Source organism: Mustela lutreola, chromosome 7 (assembly GCF_030435805.1).
Source record: "Mustela lutreola isolate mMusLut2 chromosome 7, mMusLut2.pri, whole genome shotgun sequence".
Classification (NCBI taxonomy): Eukaryota; Metazoa; Chordata; class Mammalia; order Carnivora; family Mustelidae; genus Mustela; species Mustela lutreola.
Genome location: NC_081296.1, coordinates 29,100,251 through 29,127,503, shown reverse-complemented (window position 1 = coordinate 29,127,503; position 27,253 = coordinate 29,100,251). Strand labels below are relative to the sequence as shown.

The following is a 27,253-nucleotide window of genomic DNA, read 5'->3' as shown; positions in this document are numbered from 1 at the left end:
GTCAATGGTAATTTTTTGTTTGTTTGTTTTGTTTTTCCCCCTCCCTGGGGAAACTGGGTAGAAAGTCATGTTACATACATGAGATAAGGAATACACAGGCAACTGAAAGATTGTCTTTTCTTCCCAGCAATTTATAATATTTTTATTGTATTATGTTAGTCACCATACAATACATGATTAGTTTTTTTTTTTACTTTTATTTTTCATTGTTCCAAGATTCATTGTTTATGCACCACACCCAGTGTTCCATGCAATACGTGCCCTCCTTAATACCCACCACCAGGCTCACCTATCATCCCACACCTCTCATCTCTAAAACCCTCACTTTGTTTCTCAGGGTCCACAGTTTCTCATGTTTTGTCTCTCCCTCTTATTTCCCCCAACTCAATTTTCCTTTCCTTCTTCTAATGTCCTCCATGTTATTTCTTATGTCCCACAAGTGAAACCATATGATAAATGACTTTCTGCACATGATTTATTTCACTCAGCATAATCTCTTCCAATCCCATCCACGTTGATGAAAAAGGTGGGCATTCATCCTTTCTGATGGCTGCATAATATTCCATTATATATATGACCCATATCTTCTTTATCTGTTTGTCTGTTGAAGGGCACCTTGACTCTTTCCACAGTTTGGCTATTTTGGACATTGCTGCTATGAACATTGTAGTACATATGACCTTCTTTTCACTACATCTCTATCTTTGGGGTAAATACCCAGTAGTGCAATTGCCAGGTCATAGGATAGTTCTAGGTTTAATTTTTTGAGAAATCTCCACACTGTTTTCCGAAGTGGTTGCACCTGGAAGAATGAAACTCGACAACTCTCTTACATCATACACAAAAATAAATTCAAAGTGGATGAAAGACCTCAATGTGAGATAGCAGTCTATCAAAATCCTAGAGGAGAACATAGGCAGTAATCTCTTCGACATTAGCCTCAGCAGCTTTTTCAAGACACATCTCCAAACAGAAGTGAAAATGAACTTTTAGGACTTCATCAAGAAAGACTGCCTTTGGACATTGATGAAATAACATAGAGCACTGAAAATAAAGTTCCGGGGCACCTGGGTGGCTCAGTGGGTTAAAGCCTCTGCCTTCGGTTCAGGTCATGATCCCAGGGTCCTGGAATTGAGCCCCAGCAGGGAGCCTGCTTCCTCCTCTCTCTCTGCCTGCCTCTCTGCCTGCTTGTGATCTCTGTCTGTCAAATACATAAATAAAATCTTTAAAAAAGAAAAGAAAAGAAAGTTCAAAGTCATGTTAAAATGTCCTGTAAGCAGTTGCATAACCAGTTCTAGACCATAGCAGAGACATAATGGGCTAAAAGAATAAAATTGGGGTTCATCAGTGTATAGATGCCAGCTTCAATCTCTGGGAAATGGTATTGCTCAGGGAGTCTTCTCAGAGTGAGAAGAGAGGGGGATAGAAAGCAGGACCAGTGGGACAACAACAAACCTCAACTTTTAGGCACCAGTTGGTGAAAGAAATATTGTCAAAATATTTGACAAGATGCTGGAGTCCCTTGTGTACATGGAATACCAAGGACTGTCTGGAAGAATAGTTGTGGTGTGTGTGTGTGTGTGTGTGTGTGTGTGTGTGTGTGTGACCAGTATAGGTGAGGAAGCCAGTAGTGAACTTAGTAAATAAACTGATCATTAAAAGGATTATAAGAAGTACTACAAACACCACTACACATATACGTTCGATAAATTAGATGAAATGAACCAACTTTTTAAAAATTACAGAGTAACAAAACTCATCCAACCTGAAAAAGATAATCCAATAGACTTACAATAAATGAAACAAATGAATTTATAGTTGTAAACCTTCTGAAAAAGAAATCACTAGTTACTGATAGTTTCATATAAAATAAATTCTACCAAACATTTAGCAAAGAAATAAAATCAACTGCATACATGTTCTTCCATAAAGAAGAAGAGGAGGGAACATTTTCAAAATAATTTTATAAGGCCCTAATGTCCTGATATCAAAATCAGATAAAGACACTACAAAAAAGACTACTACAGACCAATAGCCTTGATTAACACAAACAAAAGAATATTCAATAAAATATCAGCAGATTAAATTCAGCAATATGGAGAAAGAATTATACACCACAAACTTGAACCCAGGGTATGCTTAAATAGGATTTATCTTCAAGATTATTGTTAAGGATGAAGCAATCTATTTTAATATGTCCCAGAAATAGATCCAGTGAGGAAAGTCATATGATAGTTTGGAAAGAAGCTTAAATGACCTAGACCTGCTGGTAGGCTCTGTCTTTCTTCACTCCTCTCTGCTTGTCACTTTTGTGGTTCTCAACTACAAACTGTACTGACCATAAAAGGGCTTTTGGCAATGTATGGGAAGTTCTGCTTTTTTTTTTTCTTTTTCTTTTCTTACACTTTACTTTTTTTTCCCCATATCTGGAGTACTTTTATACATTCGTGATAGGGACAGAGGTGTTAATGTCTGTGGTGTGTGCTATACCATCACACAATGAAAAATTATCTTATCCTCAAGAAAGATGGTTCCCTTTGAAGAATCCCACTCTAGGTGCTCTCTCAACGTGATGATATTAATAGCTTTATCTCCAAAACTTCTTTTTTCAGCCCAGGGCTCTTTTCTGAGAGTTATATCCAGATTTACATCCAGATATCTGCTAGACATGTCTACTCTCTTTTCTCAGGTACTTATCTACAAGTAGTTTTGTGAGGTGGAACCTCCATAGCCTAGCCAAGGGGCACTGCTCAATCCTAAACAACCCCCAAGAAAGAATCCTGGCCATCCCTGATATTCACAGTTTTCTTACCTTTTCTTATTGTTTATGCCTTCCCTTTCCCGTGTTCTATTCTCCTTGGCTATACTACAGCTCCTTGGCAGTGCCCATTATATATGTGCCATAACATTATTCATAATAATCATTTAATTATCAATTCATTTGTCTGTTTATGATCCCTTTTTTCAGTATAGATTGCAGAAAACACATCTCTCCTCATTATATCCCCAGGCCCAATGCTTGAAATGCAGTGTTTAATAAATAGTTGCAGAAAGATGATAAAATGAAAGCCATCATCCTATGTCACGAGGAATCCCACAGAAGATCCCCTAATCAGTATCTCTTCTTGTCCACCTGCCCCCAATCCCAGTCTTAACCCTGATCCTGGCTGACCTTTACAAAAGACATTCCTGACCTGGATAGTTCCTGAGAGTTAGCAAGCTGCACTATGGGTCTGTGAAGGATTAGAAGATTTCCCTTCAGTGAGTGCCCTTGGCCTCAGTTGGATAGACATGTGTGGTGCCGCCCTAGGGGCACTCGAGAGGATGAGGGGCTAGGTATGTGCCCCCTTCTTCCGCCTCCCAACTACGGAAAGCAACATTGCCTCTCCCTGCTTACTAGTTTTTAACACAAAAGGGCCAGCCTGCCAAATAGCCCCAGTGCAATTGGTTTCCTCTCAGACTGAGCTACTTTTCTAAAATGCAAATCTTTCATGCACATGATAGTCATTGCTCAATATTTGCTGAACACATTCATGTGAGTTCTCTGTTTCAATTCCTTGGCCTCAAGGCATTTGGGGCCCATATGGGGGCTCCAAGGTGGAGGTTGCTGCCTATGTTGACAGGAAAGAGCCAGAAGGATTCACATTTCATTTGGGGCCTCTGGGCCTCTTCACTGTGAGCATGCGTGCTGTCCACTGGAAGCTCTGGAGTGACCCCCCTTCCTCTGTTCACTATGGAAACCAGTGCCAGGACAGGCTTCTCCTCCTATTCCAGAGTCTGCCAAGAACAGCCTATTCCACAGCTGTGTAATGTGGAACACATTACAGGGTCTGAAGTCTCCCATCAGCAAAAGTATCTTTACCAAAATATTTTAAGTTATAATTTTTCCGTATACTTCCTACACCCATGGAACTTTTATATACTTACAGAATCTTGATTTAATGAGTAGCCATTCATTAGTGTATTTGGAGAGATATTTTACTTTACAGGCTTTTACTTCTACACTGCCAGTCTTTAACGACTCATTGCCCATATCAAATAAATCTGATCCTAGAGATACCCAACAAGTGTGATTTATCCTCAGCATTCTCAGGGCATCACTGGAGCTACAGCTCCAAATTTTGACCCATAAGTTAAAGAATTTGTAGATGTCTCATGAGTATCCACTTCCTCTTATTTCCCATGGTGTCATCTTTGCCTTTTCTTAATATTCTGAAGGTCTGCATGTCTGCTTCATGAGTAGGCATCTTATTAGGTAACTATCAAGCTACTGACCCTTTCCATGACACACGTGCAGATATACATTTTCTCCTTGAAGGTTTCCCCAAGCTTTACTTTTTTCTTACCCTCCCCAAATGAATTTTCTTCTTCATAGGAAATAGAGTGTCTTCAGCAGACCTTTCCCTGGGAAGGCAATGTTATCATTGCCTAAAGAGCAGGGATAAAGTTGGGCTTCATTAGTAAGCAGTACTAGGAATCTCCTCTGTATATGGTTTCAACCTTGGGCATCAGTTTCGATGCTTCAAACTCTCTGATCCTACTCCCTCATAAAGGTCATATATGGGCACTGGTACAGTATTAAGCAACCCTACCATCTGAAGTAAGGAGTGAAGTGAACTGTGATAGAGGTGAGAGACTACTATTGGCCATGGGAAACTTCGCCAGAATGAGTTCCATTCCAGCTCAGACAGCAACTAAAATCAAAGAAGCTTTCTAGCCAGAACTCCCATATCCTACTGCAGTAAGACCTTTTATAATATTATAATTGTGTTTTTATAATTATTTAAAGCTGTTTTCATATGTTTTATATATAAATGTTTTTATACTTTTATAATTGTTGTGTTCAAGCTTGCAATTTAACTTCATGAATCTATTAAATCTAGGAGGATGAAATATGAAGATGTAATTTTCATAACCTCACAATGGCAAAAATTATGGCTCATAGCCAAAGCTGAGGTGAGATTTAAATAATAGGCTCAAACACTTTCAGTATTAAAAATACCTTAAATGGGGGCGCCCGGGTGGCTCAGTGGGTTGGGTCTCTGCCTTCGGCTTGGGTCATGATCTCGGGGTCCTGGGATCGAGTCCTGTGTCGGGCTCTCTGCTTGGCGGGGGACCTGCTTCCCTTCCTCTCTCTCTGCCTGCCTCTCTGCCTACTTGCCCTACTTGTGATTTCTCTGTCAAACAAATAAAATCTTTAAAAAAAAAAACTTAAATGAACTAAGTATTTAACCCAAATAGAAAAAAAAAATCCAAATTCAAGAAAATAAGAAGAAAACTAATGAAGATACAATGGAAGAAATAAGAAATTTTTTTTAATTTGAGAGAGAGAGAGACAGAGAGAGAGTGAGCTAGGGAGACCAAAATGGCAGAAGCAGGGGGACCTGCAGAAGGAGAGGGAGAAACAGGCTCCCCACTGAGCAGGGAGCTTGACCTAGGGCTTGATTCCAGGACATCGGGATCATGACCTGAGCCAAAGGAAGACAATTAACCAACTAAGCCACCCAAGCACTTCAAAGTAACAATGATTTTAAGAGGAAAAAGGGCAGTAAATTGATTTGATAGCTATTTTTTATAGCCATGTTCAAGTAATAAAAATAATAAATATAGCTGGCACAACTACGTCTATAAGACGTAATCCAAAAACCAGGAATCTAAAAATTACAGGAATAGAAGGAAATGATATGCAGGAAAAGGTCCCACTAAGATATACCTGAGATATCTGCAGGAATTACCTTTGTGAAGTGGAAGATTAAGGAGTTCTATCAGAGGCATTGTCCTGCCAAAAGTGATCCAAGCATGAATATCCAAAGGTAGAGAAAGAGCTCTTTGAAGCCAATCTCCTTGTGAAGAAATAAAGTGAGAGATGAAAAAAGTGATACCAGCAAATAAAAAGAGGACTCTGGAAATGCCAAGACAATATTTTAAATATGCTTTGGGTTTCAAGTGATAATAACATTCTCAAGACAGCACATTTAAGAAGCTGTTGGCTTTAGGAATCCAGGAAGGGCTGAAGGACCACATTGGTTCAGAATAGGGATTCTGATCAGCCTGAGGAAGCCTGGATCCAGGGGCTCTTACACCCACCCCTCTCTTCATAGAGGCTTCTCTGGGAGTGTCGGCTTTGTTTTTGCCCAATGTGGATCTAATTTTCTAAAATTAAAGCAAAACAAAACAAAACAAAAAACCCACAAAACACAAAACAACTGTAACAACAAAAACAAAAAGTACACATACACAACCACAGTTACGTTGCATCTGGTTGTTGGTCATGAGAGAGACTGCCAGGGATGATCTATGGGACCCGTGTTAAAAAGGAAGTCTTTTCTGGGATTGCGGCTGCTCCATGGGACCAGTCAGTCGTTGAGAGAAGGTGGGGTGTGGGGGTTCTGTGAGAACCGGAAGTTTTCACAGGAACACAGAGCAGAGGCCATAGCAGTCATCGGGGAGGGAGGGTGCCAGGCAGATAGGGGAAAAGTTTGTGCTAATAAATATGACCATCTTTATATGATGGGATCTTGATGGAAAAACTAAAAGGAAACTAATAGGACCCAAAGGAAGTAGGAAACCAAAAGACCCTGGCAAATGTCATTCGTATGTCATATCCAAGAAAGTTCTATTTGTGCACGTGTTGACTAAATTCAGCATTTCTCATTTTATGACCTCTGATGTGGCAGAGACTCAATTTTTATTGGTAGTTCTCAGTTTCCAATCTCAGTCATGGTCTTCACGGTTTACATTTTGTTGCTGTTGTTGGGCAATCCCGATTGTTCTCTAGGTTTAAATTCTCACACTCATCATCACGAAACTGAAGTTTACACGCCAGTCTAGAACTTTCTCTGGGACTTTTACACCTACCCTCACCCTGGATAGACGCAGTCAAACATTTTCTAAGAAACTTACCTCAGAAACTTAAACTATCATCTTTCCTCTTAAACTTGCTCCTCCTCCAGTGACCATCCATATCCCTCCCCTCCTTCCCTCCTCCCCACCACCATCTCTACCCAAATGGGACACCTTCAGGTCACCGGCCCCCCCTCATTCTAGCAACCCTCCACTACCTCTAAGGGGCCTCAAAAGACACCCGCCCCGTCGGGCTCTCAGCCCCGCCCGCGGCGGCCCCGCTCCCGGCCTGCGGACGCGCAAGCGCAGTGGCCGGTCGCGCCGCCGCCCCGCCCCGCCTGGCTGCTGCGGAAGGCGCCGCGCGCAGCAACGCGCACTTCCTCTCCAGGAGTCCGCGGAGGGAGTGCAGGCTCGAAGAGCTCCTGGAAGAAGAGGCCCTGCCCTTGTCAGACGGAGCAGACATGTCCGAACAAAGTAAGGATGTGTGCGACCCCAGCTCTGCAGCCGAGGCCTCCGACTCCGAGGTGAACAGCAGTCCTGGGGTTCCCGGGGGGCTCTCCCCGCCCGCGTCTCAGGCCGCGATCCTCGCAGGGCCAGAGACCCCTCCTTTAGGCCCGACCGACGCCCCTCTGGCCTCGCCTCCACCTCAGGCCCCAAGCGAAGAGGGAGACCCGAAGGCCCTGCAGCAGGCCTCGGAGGAAGGCCGCGCCCACCAGGCTCCGAGCGTGGCCCAGCCCGGCCCAGCACCGCCAGCCCCTGCCCAGCTGGTGCAGAAGGCGCACGAGCTCATGTGGTACGTGTTGGTCAAGGACCAGAAGAGAATGATCATCTGGTTCCCAGACATGGTGAAGGATGTCATCGGCAGTTACAAGAAATGGTGCAGAAGCATTCTCAGGCGCACCAGCCTCATCCTCGCACGAGTGTTCGGGCTACACCTGAGGCTGACGAGCCTGCACACGATGGAATTTTCGCTAGTTAAAGCGCTTGAGCCAGAGGAGCTGGACAGGGTGGCGCTGAGCAACCGCATGCCCATGACAGGCCTCCTGCTGATGATCCTGAGCCTCATCTATGTGAAGGGTCGCGGCGCCCGAGAGAGTGCGGTCTGGAACGTGCTGCGCATCCTGGGGCTGCGGCCCTGGAAGAAACACTCCACGTTTGGAGACGTGAGAAAGCTCATCACCGAGGAGTTCGTCCAACAGAATTACCTGAAGTACCAGCGCGTACCTCACGCGGAGCCACCTGAGTACGAGTTCTTCTGGGGGTCCCGTGCCAGCCGTGAAATCACCAAGATGCAAATCATGGAGTTCCTGGCCAGGGTCTTTAAGAAAGACCCCCAGGCCTGGCCCTCCCGGTACAGAGAAGCTCTGGAGGAGGCCAGAGCTCTGCGGGAGGCTGATCCCAGTGCCCACTGCCCACGCAACAGTGTCTCCGAGGACTAGCAAGGTCTGGAGGCAGATGTTGATGGTTTCTGACCCTCACCAGGGCGGTGGAGGGGTGGGGGTGGGACATTAGAGTATTCAGGATTTACAGTGCAGTATTTCACGTGTAACTTTGTTTTCAGTACAGTGCTTTTATACCTTTTAATGCAATGTTGTATTCATTTCAGTACTGTTAGATAGTGTGTAGGATTTATGCATGTTTGTTTAAGTAAACTCGGTTGGTGCTTTTGCTTTTGTGCTACCTTTCTTGAATTTTTGTACCAGAGACGTGCTAAACCTATGAAACACATTGAGAAATTTTCCATCTTATTCTTTTATATGGAACGGATGATGTGTATTAGGGTAGATTACTTCTGGAGAGTTTGGAGGAACTCCCCAGTAAAGCTGGCCTAACCGACAGAAAAGTCAAGGCCCCTCTCTTTATGACCTCGCTGGGCACAGGAGACATCCGTGTGGAGTGCAGTGATGTGAACTGAAATGGTCTCAATGTGGCACTTGGCACACTTTACTAAACACAAATACAACCCCACCATGAGTAAACTTTAAAGTGAACATTAAAGATTCTTGTGATACAATCATTTTTTGAAAAGTGTACTTTATCTTTTTAACAAAATACTGTGGGTTGGTAATAAGACATTTTACCAAATGTACAAATATGATCATTTCATCTAATAGAATGGGAAAATCACTGCTCATCATTACTCATAAATGTATGGTTTATGTTTTTTAAATGTAACTTACATGTTCCTAACAGACAAATACAGAAAAGTATAAAAACTACAAAGCAAAAATGTTTATAATTACACCACCCAGAAACAAGTGCTAATATTTAGAGTAACTTTTCTTACATTTTCTACATTTTATTAAAATTAGTTCTCTTGTAGGCACTAAAGGTGCTAAAACCCTTTATGTGTATCTTCTCTTTGTCTTTAATACTTAAAACAGCCTTTGAGGCAGGCACTTACTGTATCAGCACCATGGAGGAAATGGGGGGAAAAAAGTATGTAACTAACTTTCCCCAGATCATAAAGTTTCGTGAAAGGAAGTGCTAGGATTTGAACCCAGACAGAATGAGTCCTATTCCCCCCTCCCCACCTGCCTACAACTGTCCCACACCTCCTGTTTTTTATCTTTTTTTTTTTTTATATTCTAAGTTATAAAATGTACTCTTAGCTCCCTACCCCCAAGACACAAAGTCACAGATATGAGGCTAGGGATTTATTTAATTTTTCTAATAAATATTGCATTAATCTTTTTGAGAAAACAATCTTATTCTGAGTGTATGCATTAAGAAACTTTTGTTTCAGTGAGATTAATGGACTTAACCAGATCATATTACTGCTTAGCAGTGAAGCCAAGTTTTGAAACATGGTCTTCCCTGAAAGACTGAGGTGAAAAGTGCCTTATCTAGACCACTGATGCCAGAGGAACACACATGGGATGCCTGGGAGAGGGAGGTGGATTTGGGTGGGAAGTTTGCCTATTGGGACATCTGTGATCCAGCAGTTAACTGAATTGCAGTGGCTTCTAGGCAGTCCCTCCAAGGGTGGAATGGGGTGAAGAAAGATTTGAGGGGCAATGGGGAGATAAGTCACATTATGCAGCTTTCAGTCCTACAAGGGAGTGGGGCAAGAAATGACCCTTTAATAAGAGCAGAAGTCCTTCAAACTTAAGAAGTCTGGAAAAGATTGTGTCAAAGCCAGAATCCTTTCTGGGTAAATACATGTAATAAAGGGAACACATGTGACATCACCCTCTAAAGAAGTAAATGGAGTTATATTTGGGTGAGGGAATTACAGTCTGGATTGAGAGCTAGGATTCCCAACACTTAATGGTATATATATAGGAATATATATATATATGTACATATATATATATATGTATATATATATATGGCTAGGGCAAAGGGTGAAGGAGAGAGTCTTAAGGGGACTCTGTCCTGAGCACAGAGCCCAACATGCGGCTTGATCTCATGACCCCAAGATCATGACCTGAGCCAAAACCAAGAGTTGGATGCTTAACAGACTGAACCACCCAGATGCCCCTTAATGGCATAACTTAATAGGTAGAAGCCAGTGCTAAAAATGCTCAGGAAGCCTTGTATGCTCGGAAGAAATCCTTCCCCAGTTTAGTAGACTTAACTGTGAAATCTCCCATGGCAGAGACATTTCTGCAATAACTCAGGCAGGGACTTTGATGCCAACATTTACCCAGAGCCAAAGTATCTATATAGAAATTTTAGAAATGTTAAAAAAAAATTGAACTTCCTTCTCACCCCAAAGTTCTCTGCAAAATTAAAATTAAAAAATCTCTTTAAATTTAAAATAATGGGGATATCCAGAGTTTTCCATTTCCGGTGCGGGGTCATAGCTGTCACTCCTGCCGTGACAGGGTGCTGGTCATTTTCTCTAATGTCCTATTGCTGTTCTCACTGCTCCCTTGCAGCAACTGTAACTCCTGTATACTTTTTTCTGTCAAACCCAGAGGTCACGAGCAGGCAGTCCTGGACCTTCCACTTAACTCCCTGTGTTTATATTGACTTTTCCTCTCTGCTATCAGAGACAAAGCTCCCCCAAGCTCATAAACACAGGCACAATATCCATGCCACAGAGGAGTGAACCTCTGGAGGAAGAGAAAGACCATGATGTCATGAAAGATGAGGAGCTGACCCCAGCAAGTCACGTGGGCAGGGGCTGTTCAGTTCTTATGCTTTCCCAGAGGCAGCCAGACCTGAAGGAAGAGGCTTTCCAGCATGCAGCAGTGTTAATCCATGATATTTGACTGCCTCAGCATGAGGCATCTGAAGGACCATTCAATACCTTTCTTATATTTTAACACAGGGCACAAATAAAAGGTTGGAGGGCTTGTCAAATATCCAAAAGGCTCACCTACAAGGTGCTGGGAAAGGTTATTCATGGAAAGGAGTCTGCAAATCCTTGATATGCATCTTGTATGACAGTGTGGTGAAGTTCAGAATATTATGGCTGGGAAAGGATTCCTAAATTGTCATAACATGGGGTTTTTTAATCTGTTCTGCCCACTGGAAACACTCTTTCTTTCTTTCTTTCTTTCTTTCTTTCTCTTTCTTTCTTTTTTTCTTTCTTCTTTCTTTTTTTTTTTTTTTGTTTTTACAAATGACACACACATATCTCATTATAATCAGCTTCATTTTATTAAAGGCATGGAGGACAAAAAGGGACTTTGTAAACTTAATATAAAATACAATGCCACCTGATCTATTCTGAAAGAGGAAAATGACATTTCTAGCATCATTATTAAATTGGGAAAATGTGTTTCAAATAAACATGTTATGGAGTTTAGTATTTCCTCTGCTTGAAAAGCCTTCTATAGCCCCTCCACCTTGAGCCTTCACCTGATCAACTCACGAACCCCACTTCTACTGGGAATACTCTCGCAGCCTTCAAAGCATAGCTATGTTCTCCCAGTAGTACTGTTCAAAATATGCATGCTATTTATAAATATATTTATTCTGTCTCTCTCTTCCTGGATTATTACATACTTAAAGATAAAAACTCTATTTGTCATTTTTACCATTTCCTTGATCCTTAACTTAGGGACTGACATACATATTTGATAAATATTTGTTATATGAGTTAAGAAACTCAAAACTTATAATTATAGGAGGCCTGCTACATGACACAGTGAAAACAAAACCAAACACAGAAAATAATGATCAACCACTCTGTAGTAGAGGAAATAGGGACAAGTTGAATTTAGTGAGAAATTTTTAAGTAAAATAGGGTGAACAAGAATTTTTTTTGATAGTTCTCTGAATACACTAAGAAATTGAGCCAATACCTAGCAGGATTTTATATACCTATTTGATTTTTGTTGATATATAATTGACATACACTATTCTATTAGTTTCAGGTGAACAACATAATGATTTGATATATTTGAAATGATTACCACAGTAAGTTTAGTTAACATCCATCACCACACATTGTTAATTTCTTTTTCTTGTGATGAGAACTTTTTTTTATTTTACAATTTTTTATTATTGAATTATAGTTGACATACAATGATATATTAGTTTTAGGTGTACAACACAGTGATCTGACAATTCTATGCAATATGCAGTGTCCACCATGATAAGTACAATATAGGGAATATAGTCAATAACATTGTAATAACATTCTATGGTGACAGATGGTGATTACACTTATCATGGTGATGGGGACTTTTAAAATCTCATGAGCACTGGGTGTTACACACAACTAATAAATCATTGAACACTACATCAAAAACTAATGATGTACTATATGTTGTCTAATTGAACTTTATAAAAAATAAAATTAAAAAATAAAAAATAAAAATATCTGCTTTTTTAGAAACTTTCATATATGCAATATTGTATTGTTAACTAGTCACCAAGGTGCACATTACATCCCCAAGACTTATAGGTGGAAGTATGTACCTTTTGAACACCTTTACCCATCACACCCCACCCCCAACCACCATCTCTGACAACCATTAATTCATTCTCTGTATCTTTAATTCCATTTATGGGGAACCTGGCTGACTCAGTAAGTAAACCATACAACTCTTGATCTTGGGGTTGTAAGTTTGAGCCCCTCATTGGGTGCAGAGATTGATAAAAAAAATTTCCATTTATAAGAGATATCATTTGGCATTTGTATTTCTCAGTCAGACTCATTTCACTTAGTATAATGCCCTCAAGTTTTACCTATGTTGCAACTGGCATGATTTACTTCTTTTTTAAGGCTGAATTTTATATATATATATATTTTCTTTATTTATCCGCTGATGGACATTTAGGTTTGGCTATTGTAAACAATGTTGCAACAAACATGAGGTTGCAGATTTATTTTCAATGCAGTGATTTTTTTTTCCTTTTGATAAATGTCCAGAGGTGGATTTGCTGGATCCCACAATAGTTCTATTTTTAATTTTTTGAGAAACCTCCATACTATTGCATTGATTTATATTCCCACAACAGTGCACAAGAGTTCTCTTTTCTCCACATCCTCACCAATGTTAATAAACATTTACTGTTTGTTTGTTTTTTAACAATAGACTTTCTAACAGTTGTGAGGTAGGTTTTTTTTTTTTTTTTTAAGGATTTTATTTATTTATTTGTCAGAGAGAGAGAGAGCGAGTGAGAGCGAGCACAGGCAGACAGAGTGGAAGGCAGAGTCAGAGGGAGAAGCAGGCTCCCTGCGGAGCAAGGAGCCCAATGTGGGACTCGATCCCAGGACGCTGGGATCATGACCTGAGCCGAAGGCAGCTGCTTAACCAACTGAGCCACCCAGGCGTCCCATAATTCACACATTTTTTAAATTTAAATTTAATTAATTAGCCTATAATGTATTTTTGGTTTCAGAGGTACAGGTACTGTGATTCATCAGTCTCATATAACATCCAGTGCTCATTACATCACATGCTCTCCTTAATGTCCATCACCCAGTTACCCCGCCCCCCTACCCCCTTCCCTCCAGCAACCCTCAGTTTGTTTTCTATGATTAAGAGTCTTTTATGGTTTGTCTCCCTCTATGATTTCATCTTGTTTTATTATTTCCTCTGTTCCCCTATGATCCTCTGTTTTGTTTCTTAAGTTCCACATATGAGTGAGATCATATGATAATTGTCTTTCTCTGATTGACTTATGTCACTTAGCATAATACCCTCCAGTTCTACCCATGTTGTTGCAAATGGCCGAATTTCATTTTCCGATGCCTGAGTAGTATTCCACTGGCTTCACACAATTTTTAAAATTAAGGTAAAAAATAGAAATAGTACTAAAAAGAATTTGGAACACAGGAGGAATAGTCAGGATGGGCTGTGCAGTCAGGGTAATCTAAGTTGTGCTGCAGGAACACAGACAACCTCATCGTCTCAGTGCGTTGGAGGCACTCAGGTGCATTGCTCCTTCATTTGCATGTCCAACACAAACTGATGGGCTTTCCGCTCCTCATGGTCACTCAGGGACCTAGACCCCATTTCAGCTACATTTCCACAGTCACCACAGCAGGGAGGAGAGGTTTCCAGCTGGAAATAATTAGTCTGACCTTGAAGAAGGCACATAACCTACGGCTGCAACCCAATCAGTAAAACAAGCCCCATCAAATATTATTGTCAAAGGGATTGAGGATAGTGCAATCCAATCAGAGCCTGGAAGGAGAAGAAATGAACTATTCTGAACAGACTTGCTAACGGATCCTTGTCTTACTCCATAGTTTCTTGAGAAGGCTGCTAAATATTAGTACTAGCCATGATCTTTGTTTTTGTAGTTGCTGCTGATTCGTGCAAAAATTTTTGATTATATTTTAAATTTTATCATACATATATTTATATGATTTTTTTTATATTACTATTTTTATAATATCATTACAATTCTTTCTAGCAAGACTTCTTCATTGCAAGTTTGCTATGAGTTTTTATCAGGAAGAATATCGAATTTTATCTTTTAATATCTATAGAAACAAGAACTTTTTTTCCTCTTTCAACCTTAATAATTTTAAATAATTATTTTTAAAAATAATTTTTTTCTCCTTCAACCTTAATAATTACTATTAATTAATTTACTACTTTGAATCATTCTTCTGTAACAGGGGGAAACCCTCCAAAATCATAGTTTATTTTTATAGTCTATCATTTTGCATAAATGCTTCCAGATTTATATATTTCAATAGTTTATTTTGAATGTTTTCATTATCATATCTGAAATCTGGTGCAATAGTTTGATATTTTTGTTCCATCTTTGTTGATGACCTATATAATTCATCAGTGCAAACTACTTATTCTAGCGACTCTAGGAAAGTAAATTTTAAAACATCTTAAATTTCTTCTATAGTTGTTGGTTTATTCAGATTTTTGACCTTTTCTTAAGTTGATTTTGGTTAGCTTAAAAAATCCATTCTACTCTAGATTTTTTTTTAATGACAAAGTGGTAGATGGTCATTATAATTATATTTTTATCTCTGTCTATGATTATATATCCTTTCTCATTCATAATATTTACATTTGTATCTGTTATCTTGTTTTTCTTGGTCAGAACATGCCAAACATTTACCTATTTTACTGACTTGTAAAACTGGCTCTTGACGTTACTTATTAATTTTTGCTTTATTACTGTCTTATTCATTAATTTCTGCTTTCTATCCTCCTATTGTAATTTGGTTCAATTTCTTGGATCTTTTCTAGTCTCTTCAGACAAAAGCTTAGTTTGTTTCATTTCAATTATGATCATTCTATGTTCCATCTCTACTGTCTCCTTAACTGTCACAATTTCTATCCAACATCTAAAAGGTTTCTCTCTCGAGTGAGCGAGTGTGTGTGAGTGTATGTGCATGTGTGTGTGTGTGTGTGTGTGTGTGTGTTTTGAAACCAATAATTTGACAGACATTTATGCAAAAGAAACGAAGTAAGTTTCATGGGGGTAGGACTGTTCACAAGTTCAAGTGCTGTGCTTTAAAGCATTTGGTGAATGAATAAATGTACCTGCTCTTCCAAACATTTCTCTGGTTCTTTTCTCTGTACCTGGAATGCCCATTTTTGCTCAGTAAATGTGTGTCAGTTCTTTAAGACCAGTTATGGGTCAATTTGCCAAAAATCAACTGCGGAAAGCCTAACTTTCCACGAGGCCAATTTGCCAAATTTTCTTGTTCCTTTGAACTATTTATAAAGTTTACAACAATTCACATTGGATGGGACAGTTTTAATAGCTTTTAAACATTTCTGTAAACACTCAGTTGACCAGTTTTCATTTTGTTTTCATAACAGCATTTTAAGGAATGTTTAATTTGTCTCTACTCAGATTCCTGCTGTTGCAGCTGGAAAGCGCTGAGACAGAGGAAAGGGATTTCTACTGGGGGTAAGATGAAAAAAAGGGTCAGCACACATTGTTTCTCAGGCAGAGGCAAGATGTCGGCATAAGAAAAAGGATACATTCATGGACTATATAGTCAAAAGAATATATTCTCAAACGTAATCTTATAAATCCATTCTTCTTAAAAAGATGCACCCAGTTTCTTCCTCTGTTCCCTACACATTTTGCCCCGTTTTGCCTCAGTTCTGTAATCCCCTTCCTTTTGGGAGGACTGTGGGGTGTGCTGACTCTGCTTCCTGTCTCTTTTCTTTTTTTTTTTTTAATATAATTTTTTATTTTTTATAAGTGAGGTAGGTTTTTTGATGTTGTTGGGTTTTTTTTTTTTGTTTGTTTTTGTTTTTGTTCTTGTTGTTGTATTTTTAAGGAGAAATAGTGGAAACAAATAACTTCTTACTAGCTAGATGAGCAAAGAACACAAAAGGGGTTAGTGTTCCAAAGGTAACACAGAGAGTAAGTGCAAAAATGAAAAGAAGAAGACATCCATCCAAACTTCTTAAATCAAGATACCATTGCTTACGCTAATTGATCAGATATAATAAAAGCCAATATTGAATACAAGAAAACATGAGTAGAAATTGCATTTTTATATCCTGCTATAGTTGCATAAATAATAATGTTTTCTTATTTTATGCATTAATTTGGAATATCTACTGAGCACCTCATATCTTGCAGATGCTGTGCTAGGAGTTAGGGATGCAATAATGAACAGACTAGTTATTGTCTTGTGCTCTCAGAGCATTCAGTCTATTGAAAGGAACAGATGAATACACTTCAGTGCAGTGAGTGCCACTCTAAGTATGGAGGCTAAAGAGGCCCAAACAGGTGCACCCTACTCAGACTTTCCCAGACAAATGACATGTGAATTTACATCTTAGGAAGAGAAGGAATTAGCCACATGAAAATGGTGTGGGGAAGGTAACATGGGAGGAGCGTTTCTTTGTGACCAGGGAGTTGCTGTGTGAACACTCACACACATACACACACACACACACACACACGCATGTATGTAAGACTATAAAAAGTTGCTGAGAATCCATTAAAAAGGAGATGAGAAATAAGTTTCAAAACTTATTTTGCTGGAGACTAGAATATTAGATAAAGAGAAGAAAACTGTCATACTAGAGATAGTCAATGTCCTCAAAGACATGAATAATTTCCATCATACAAAGGCCCAACAGTCTGAGAAAGAACCGTGCTAAAAGATGGCCTTCCTTAGAGTCAACATCTTCTCTTGGTTTTCTGATTACCAGTCAGGAGTCGAAAACATCCCTCCTCATCTCTTAGTTTGCTCCATTATTTTTTGTTTCACCTACTAAGGAGCTTGGAGCCCTTAACAATGTTATAAAAGAGTTCCATGTATTATCTTACTAGCAACCTATTATGTGTGTGTGTGTGTGTGTGTGTGTGTGTACAAAACTTTGGTAATTTTTAAAGATTTTATTTATTTATTGAGAGAGAGATTACATGAGCTGGGGGAGGGGCATAAGGGAGAGGGACAAGTGGACTTCCCACTGAACATGGAGATGGACACAAGCTCTATCCTAGGACCCTTAGATCATGACCTGACACAAAGTCAGACACTTAACCAACTGAACCACCCAGGAGCTCCTGACTTTTGTTATGTATTATGTATTATTTTGTTGATGTATAAATTCAAAAGGCTTAATCTCCTCTTCCAATTCCCCCCAATTCACTTTTCCTTTCCTTCTCCTAATGTCCTCCATGTTATTCCTTATGCTCCTCAAGTAAGTGAAAATATGACAACTGACTCTCTCTGCTTGACTTATTTCACTCAGAGTAATCTCCTCATGTTCCATCCATGTAGATACAAAAGTTGGGTATTCATCCTTTCTGAGGAGATGTAATACTCCATTGTATATATGGATCATACCTTCTTTATTTATTCATCTGTTGAAGGCATCTTGGCTCTTTCCACAATTTGGTAATTATGGCCATTGCTGCTACAAAGATTGGGGTACACATGGTCCTTATTTCCACATCTGTATCTTTGGGGTAAATACCCATTAGTGCAATTTCAGGGTCATAGGGTAGATCTATTTTTAATTTTGTAAGGAATCTCTGCTCTGTTTTCTAAAGTGGGGAGGGGAGACGGTAGGGGTATAGGTGAGCCTGGCGATGGGTATTAAGGAGGGCATGTATTGCAAGGAGCACTGGGTGTGGTGCATAAACAATGAATCTTGGAACAATGAAAAAATAAAATTAAACTAAAAAAAGTATAATCTTTCCAAAAAAATTCATTTGCTTTTTTAAAAAAATGTATTTTTATCTCTTATTATTATTTTTATTGTGTTATGTTAGTCACCATACAGTACATCATTAGTCTTTACTGTAGTCTTCCAAGATTCATAATTTATGTATAACACCCAGTACTCCTTCCACTACTGGGTATTTACCCTAAAGATGCAGATGTATTGAAAAGAAGGAATATGTGCCCCAATGTTCATAGCAGCAATGTCCACAATGGCCAAACTGTGGAAAGAGCCGAGACGTTCTTCAACAGACAAATGGATAAAGATGTGGTCCATATATACAATAGACTATTACTCAGCCATCAGAAAAGATGAATATCTAACTTTTGCATCAAACATGGATGGGTTTGGAGATTATCCTGAGTGGAATAAGTCAAGCACAGAAAGTTAATTATCATATGGTTTCACTTATTTGTGGAATATAAGGAATAGCATGGAGAACATTAGAAGTAAGGGGAAAATGAAGGATGGGAATTCAGAGGGGGGGACGAACCATGAGAGACTGTGGACTCTGGGACAATTATTTAAATTATAGTTAGTTAACATACAGTACAATGTTAGATTCAGGAATTGAACTCAGTGATTGATCACTTATGTATAACACCCAGTTTCTATCTTAATACCCATCACCCATCCAGCTCAGTGCTCACCCACCTCCTTCCATCAACCCTCATTATCTTCTCTATGTTTAAGAGTCTCTTGTGGTCTGTTTCCATCTCTCTCTCTCTCTCTCTCCCCCTCTCTTTGTTTCTATTTCCCCCTTCCCATGTGTTCATATGCTAAGTGAAATAAGGCAATCAGTGAAAGACAATTAAATATGGTTTCCTTCATATGGGGAACATAAGGAATAGCACAGTGGACCATAGGGGAAGGGAGGGAAAACTGAATGGGAAGAAATCAGAGAGGGAAGCAATCAGTGAGAGACGCTGGACTCTGGGAACTAAACTGAAGATTACAGAAGGGAGGGGGTGGGTGGATAGGGTAACCGAGTGATGGGTATTAAATGAGGGTACGTGTGGTGATAAGCACTGGGTTCTATGCACAACTAATGAATTGTTAAACACTACATCAAAAAGAAATGATGTACTATATGTTGCCTAAATGGACATAATAATTTAATAAATGTTCAAAAAACAAAAAAGAAAAACAAAACTGGAGACATCACAATTCCAGATTCCAAGCTATATACAAAGCTGTCATCATCAAGGCAGCATGGTACTGGCATGAAAACAGACACCTAGATAAATGGAACAGAATAGAAAACCCATAAATGATTCCACAAGTATATATTTGGTCAACTAATTTTGACAAAGCAGGAAAAAATATCTAATTTAAAAAAAGCAGTATCCTCAAAAATTTATTTCCTTATATATTTACTTAATACTTAATGGAGACCTCTGAACAACTACAAAGCCATATAGTATTGGGCAGTGGGTACATATTAATGAATTAGACAAAAAAATAACCCAGGCACCAAGAGTTCACATGTAAACACATAGAGATGATAGAGTACAATGTAAAGGTAAACAAATGAACCATTAAATACAAATTATATTAGGATAAGATAATGAAGCAAAGGACTTATTTAGAATAATGAAGAATGGTGGAGGTGATTGGCTAAAATAAAGTGGTCAGGAAAGACTTTTCTGACCAGGCGAGTTTTAAGCTGATACTCAAAGGATTATGAAAGCTCTAAAAAGAACAGAGGGAACATGATCCGAGGCAGAAAAACAACATATATGAAGTACCAGAGTTAATTATATGGTTTTTATGGTTGACTAATATGCAATACCCAATACCCTTTTCCAGCCTGTCTGTGTAACCAAGGCAGCACAAATTAACTCTTTTTATTTTACAGACTGCCAGTTATGTTCCAGTCAAGCTATGTAAGGAAAGTCCCACTTGTGCTCTGTGTCCCTATATCCTTTTACTACTCTTTCTAAGAACTTAGAAAGAATATGAAGATCTATTAGGGACTTCAGTAATGACAAGTATGAACACAGCTACAATAATCACAGAGATGTGGAGTCTGACATATTCAAACCACTAAACCAATATCAATAGCCACCTACTTATCACTGAATTTTTCCCAGTGAGAGAATTTTACTCTCTTGGCAACTTTCAAGTAATATTAACCAGAACACCATGCTACATTAGATCCCCCAAATTATTCATCTTATAACTGGAAGTTTGTCAATTTCCACTAATGTCTCTTGATAATTCCCCACACCCACTCCAGCCTCTGGTAAAATCACCATTCTGCTTTCTGTTTCCAGACGTCTGCTTTTTTTTTTTTTTTTTCACCTATAAATCATATCAGAATATTTTTCTTTCTTTTTCTGACTTATTCCACTTAGCATAATGCTCCTAGGTTTCATCCATGTTGCAAATGGGAGGACATCCTTCTTTCTTATTGCTGAATAATCCGTGTGTGTGTGTGTGTGTGTGTGTATCTTATTTATTCATTCACCCACTGATGGACACTTGGGTTGTTTCCTTTTCTTTCATAGTGTGAATAAAGCTACAGTAAACATGGAAGTGAGGATATCTTTTCGATCTCTTTTTCATTTCCTTTGCATATATACTCAGAAGTGGAATTGCTGGATCTATGGTAGTTCTTTTTTTTTTCTTAATTTTTTGAGAACACTTATTTGTTGGAGTGTATAATAAACCTGTATTTGTTTAAGCTACAGCCTCGCAGTTTTGAGGTTTTTGTTTGATTGTTTTTGTTGTTGTTGTTTGTTTGTTTTTGCTTGTTTGTTGTGCTCCATGCAGCTTAAACATTCCTAACTGGTATAAATTTCAGGCATTTTATCTCCCTCATGACCCATTGTGTGTTTGGTACTAGTATTGTATGATACTGTTAGAAGCTGATTAGGTTATGACCAGCAGAGTAACCCTGTATCCTTGCTATAGTGCTTAGACGAGGTAAGGGAAATTAGTGCAGCCCTAGGTAATCAGAACATGGAGATTAGAGCTTCACTTAGATCTTAGTAATTGCCATGTTAATAGGGCTAGTTATTTTGACCCTGACATTTGCATCATTTTTTTTCTTTTCAGTTATCTCAGAAAAAGTGTATTTAAATTGGCTTATTGTTTTTAAGTTAGCATTGTTATTGAATTAAGAAGTGATGCTAATAATGGTAATGCACATTTATTCTGGGGGATATAAAAGAAATGTATATAATTGGGTAGTGGAGCACCAGGCTAACCTTTTTAGACAATGATAAGCAATCAAATTGTCTCAAAGTGCAAAAAAATCACTAATGAGTTTGAGACTGGTTTGATAGACATTATACTTCTAAAATATTACTTTAATTATAATATTCAGAGTGAATTGAGAAGGAAAAGATCAAGGTTGGGAGTCTGTAAAGATGGAGTATGTGTATTTATTTTTAAGATTTTATTTATTTATTTGACAAAGAGAGAGAGATCACAAGTAGGCAGAGAAGCAGGCAGAGAGAGAAGGGGGAAGCCGGCTCCCTGCCCAGCAGAGAGCCCGATTCAGGGCTCGATCCCAGGACCCTAGGATCATGACCTGAGCTGAAGGCAGAGGCTTTAACCCACTGAGCCACTCAGGCACCCCGAGTGTGTGTATTTTGAACTGAATTGAAGAATGGGGAATGGGTAGGTAAGGGAGCTACAGGAATGAGTACTGACTCTCATGTTTCTATCTTGAACATGAGGTGAATGGTCATGTTATTCAATGAGATAGGGAAGAGGAAGGAAAGAAAAGACTTGGGATAAAAGTCATAAAAAGTTTATATATGAAGACTCTATAGAAAATCCCAAGAAATATATTAAATAGAAAATTAATGAAGATGCTTAATGTAAGAGAATGCATAGTGCTGCATTAAAGCAATCCATTTATCCAAAGAGAAAGTATAAGAGTAAATGTGTGTTCATGATTTTATTCTAAGAAACTGAAAATTTTCCATGTCTAGTATTGAAGAAAGAATTGGTGAAGTGACGGGGCGCCTGGGTGGCTTAGTGGGTTAAGCTGCTGCCTTCGGCTCAGGTCATGATCTCAGGGTCCTGGGATCGAGTCCCGCATCGGGCTCTCTGCTCAGCGGGGAGCCTGCTTCCCTCTCTCTCTCTCTCTCTCTCTCTCTCTGCCAGCCTCTCTACCTACCTGTGATCTCTCTCTGTCAAATGAATAAATAAAATCTTTAAAAAAAATTGGTGAAGTGACTCAAAAGAGTAGTTTGATGAGAGAAAAATAAAGTAGGAGAGTGTTGGGTCATAGAAATTAAAAGAGCAGCTGGAGGAATTGGCAAATGACATCAAATGCTTTGAGATACCATAAACATTTTTAGGAGGGACTGCATTTGTGGGATCCTTGCATATTTAGAGATGAGATAAAAAAGATTTTGTTCAGAGGAATATAAAGGATTGTACATTAGCTTGGGTGACAAATAATGGTGATCTTAACCAGCAAGTAAGTAGTAAGATGGAGATTAATGGTAAAAAAAAATGATAAATATTTGGAGATAAAGTTGACTAAAATGGAGTTTGGTAAAATGCTAGAAATAAGGATAAGGAAGAGTCAAGGATTATGACCAGGTTTCTGGCATGTACAACAGTTTGAGCAATGTCTGTTATGGAGTTTGGGAGCAAATAAAATGCAGGTTTCCATAGGAAGATGCTGAGTACAGTTTTAGACATGTTGAGTTTGGTTTGAATGTGAGATATCCAAACAAAGACAATTTGATCAGAGAGAAATTTACAGGAGAAGAAATGAAGATGTAGTTCAGAATTTCACAAACCCATGAACAGGAGTGCTTAGGGGAAGTTCATGGACTTGGAAAGGTAACCTGTGCTTTGCATGAGCATTTCAGGCAGGAAACGTTCTATTCAGTTTACTTCAGGACAGTAACATAGCTATCCTCAGACTTATGTTTTATTCTAGTTCCCAAAGGCATAGGAGTTTGAGAACGTTGTAGAAGACAGAAGAAGAACAGGGTACAGCATGGAAGAGAAAAAAATGTCAAGCAATCAAAGAGGAACAGCAGACAGATTAGGAATAAAGAAAGACCTAGAGAATGGCTTTAAATATGACAAGGGGGAGCACCTTGGTGGTTCAGTGGGTTGAGCACTGGATTCTTGATTTCAGCTCAAGTCATGATCTCAGGGTTGTGAGATGAGGCCCTTCATAGGGCTCTACACTCAGCATGGAGTCTTCTTGTCCCTCTCCCTCTGCTCTCCCCACTCTCAAATAAATAACTAATAAATAAATAAATAACACCTTTAAAAAGATCCCAAGGGAAGGGGGATATGATCAATAGTTTGGTTTAGTTGAGATGTAAAATAATAAAATAATTGTTGATATCCACTCAAGTTACTAATGAATAGGTCATTTTCTTCTAAGAGCAATTTCAAAATGTTAACAGAAGACAGACTTCAGTGATCTAAGAACTGAGGAGCCTGTGAGTGTAAACAACTTGAACATATTCGACTGGAGAGAAGCTAGTGTTGAGGGAGTGGTGAGATATAAAGATTAAGTAATAGCATTAAACAGAATTAGGAATGTATTTTCTGTAGGGATGAGATATAAAGTAAAACAACTGATTAGATGTAGCACATTTGTGTTTGTAACAGGAATTTGATGGTGCTCTATTTTCTAAAAGGAGTGGCAGGGAATGTAATTCTTTAAGACAGAGAAGGTAAGTGAAGAGAGAGAAAGATCCAGAACTGCCCTAGAGAATGGAGAAGACTAAGATATTTCTAGGAGTATCTCTCCTGGCAGACTCCAGCAGATATTAGCATATTTAATTTACCAACATAAATATTAAAAATACAGTACTTCTAAGTTTCTTATTTATTCCAGAGATGCCACGTTGAGTGAATATTAAAAAATCAATAATAATAATTAACCATATTATCAATCATAAGAAAAATAACATGATTACATCAACTCATGCAGAAAAAGCATTTGACAAGAGTGCCTGAGTGTCACAGTCATTTATGCATCCAACTCTTGATTTCAGCTGGGGTCATGATCTTAGGGTCCTGGGATCCTGCACTGAGTTGGGCTTCCTGTTCAGCAGGAAGTCTGCTTATCTCTCTCTTCCTCTGCCCCACCCCCTTTTCTCTCTCAAGTAAACAAGAAAATAGATGATAAATATAATAGATAGATAGATAATAAATAAATAACACAGAGGACATAGAATGAAGGAGAGAAGAAGTGAGTTGTGGGAAATTGGAGGCGGAGATGAACTATGAGAGACTGTGGACTCGGAAACGAATGGAGGGTTTTGGAGGGGAGTAGGATGATGGGTTGGGAGGATCTGGTGGTGTGTATTAAAGAGGGCAAGTATTGCATGGAGCACTGGGTGTGGTGCATAAACAATGAATCTTGGAACACTAGAAAAATTAAATTAATTCTAAAAAATAATAAAATAGAAATAAAAATTAAAAAATGAAAAAAGGGAGTGTGGGGGCGCCCGGATGGCTCAGTCGGTTAAGTGACTGCCTTCAGCTCAGATCATGATTCTGGAGTCCCCGGATCAAGTCCTGCATCGGGCTTCCTGCTCAGTGGGGAGTCTGCTTCTCCCTCTGTCCCTCCCCCACCTCATGCTCTCTCTCCTCTCTCTCATTATCTCTCTCAAACAAATAAATAAAAATAAAATATTTTTAAAATGAAAAAGATTGACAAAATTCAACTCCCATTTGTGATAATTTTCAGCAAAGTAACCATAGAAAGGAAATCATCAACCTGATAGCATCTAACACACACACACACACACACACACACACACACACACACACCCCTTATTTACAGTTAACTTTACTTAATGTTCAATGACAAAAGACTGAAGGCTTCCCTCGAAGATTGGTTATATGGGTCAGATGTGCATTCTTACTACTCCTTGTCAACTTGGTAGTGAAAGTCCTACCCAGTTGAATATAATGAGTAAAGAAAGCAAATAATTACAAATTGACTATGAAGATATAAAGGTATTCCTATTTGCAAATTGCATAATTGACAACAAAATATATAAAATAACCTACAGAAAAACAAAACCAATTTTTTTAAAATTCTTCCAGAATAGGTGATTTTAGTAAGGTCACAAGACACACGATGAACACACACAATTATATTTCTAAATACCAGCTATTAACAATTAGAAACTGAAATTCAGAACCCAGTGCATTTACAAGAGATCAAAAATAGGTGTAAATTCACCACAAGGTGTATAGGATCTATACCAACATAACAGTATGGAGTTTCCTCAAAAAGAAAGAACCTCCCTATGATCCAGTGATTGGGCTACTAGGTATTTTCCCCCCAAAAATGCAAAAATACTAATCCAAAGGGTACATGAACCTTGATATTTATAGTACCATCATTGAAAATAGCTAAACTATGGAAACAGCCCAAACATCCATTGAATCATGAATGGATAAATAAGATAATGGAATATTCTGCAGCCATAAAAAGTCATGAAATCTTGTGATTTCCAATGGCATGGATGGAACTAGAGGGTATCATTCCAAGCAAAGTAAGTCAATGAGAGACAAATACCATATGATTTAACTCATTTGTAAAATTTAAGAAGCAAAACAAAGAAACAAAATGAGGGAAAAAAGACTGACAAATGAAGAAGGAGACATTTTTGAGGTTCCTTGTTTTGTTTTGTTTATTAAATAGATTTTATTTTTTAGAGAAGTTGTAGGTTCAAAGATAACTTGAATGGAAAGAATGGATATTCCATATCCATGGATATTTCTCATATACACTCTGTCATCCACACCTGCATAGATTTGTCCATTGTCAGCACTCCCCACCAAAATGGGCCATTTGTTTTCATTGATGAAGTTGCACTGACACATCATCAGCATCCAGTGTCCATAGTTTCCTTACAGGTCACTCATGGTGGTGTATATTCTGTGGATTTCGGACAAATTTATAATGACATGTAGCTACTGTTACAGTGTAGTTTCACTGTCCTAAAGGCACTAAATATTTTTTTTTAATTTTTAAAAAATTTTATTTTTTTATTAACATATAATATATTATTTGTTTCAGGGGTAAAATTCTGTGATCATCAGTCTTACACAATTCGCAGTACTCATCATAGCACATAACCTCCCCAAAGCCCAACACCCAGACACCATATTCCTCCCACCCCCTGACTTCATCAACCCATAGACTGTTCCCTAAGATTAAGAGTCTCTAAGGTTTGCCTCCTTCTCTGGTTTTGTCTTGTTTCATTTTTCCCTCACTTCCTCTATGATCTTCAGTCTTGTTTTCCAAATTCCTCATATCAGTGAGATCATGTGATAATTGTTTCTGCGATTGACTAATTTCACTTAGCATAATTCCCTCTAGTTGCATCCACATTGTTGCAAATGGCAAGATTTCATTTTTGATGGCTGCATAATATTCCACTGAATATATATGTATATGTATATATATATATATATATATATTCCACATCTTCTTTATCCATTCATCTACTGATGGACAGGCTCTTTCCATAGTTTGGCTATTGTGGATATTGCTGCTATAAACATTAGGGTTCATGTGTCCCTTCGGATCACTACATTTGTAACTTTATGGTAAATGCCTACTAGTGCAATTGCTAGGTCAACTTTTTGAGGCACCACCCACTGTTTTTCGAGAGTGGGTGCACCAGCTTGCGTTCCCACCAACAGTGTACGAGGGCTCTCCTTTCACCATATTCACACCAACATCAGTCCTTTCCTGACTTGTTAATTTTAGCCTTTCTGCCTGGTGTGAGGTGGTATCTCTTTGAGGTTTTGATTTGTATTTCCCTGGTGCCTAGTGATGTTGACCAATTTTTCATGTGTGTCTGTTGGCCACTTAG

General features: G+C 38.7%; 1 protein-coding gene across 1 annotated transcript; it reads left to right on the top strand.

The window, feature by feature from the left end:
- The first annotated feature begins 7,169 nt into the window (after positions 1–7,169).
- NDN (necdin, MAGE family member) lies at positions 7,170–8,860 on the top strand. The gene has a single exon (XM_059180217.1). It carries the CDS (start codon positions 7,305–7,307, stop codon positions 8,280–8,282), a length of 978 nt encoding a protein of 325 aa, XP_059036200.1. The 5' UTR covers positions 7,170–7,304; the 3' UTR covers positions 8,283–8,860.
- The last annotated feature ends 18,393 nt before the right edge of the window (positions 8,861–27,253 follow it).

Coding starts and splice junctions, on each gene's coding strand:
- NDN (XM_059180217.1), top strand. CDS start 7,305: ATGTCCGAACAAAGTAAGGATGTGTGCGACCCCAGCTCTGCAGCCGAG.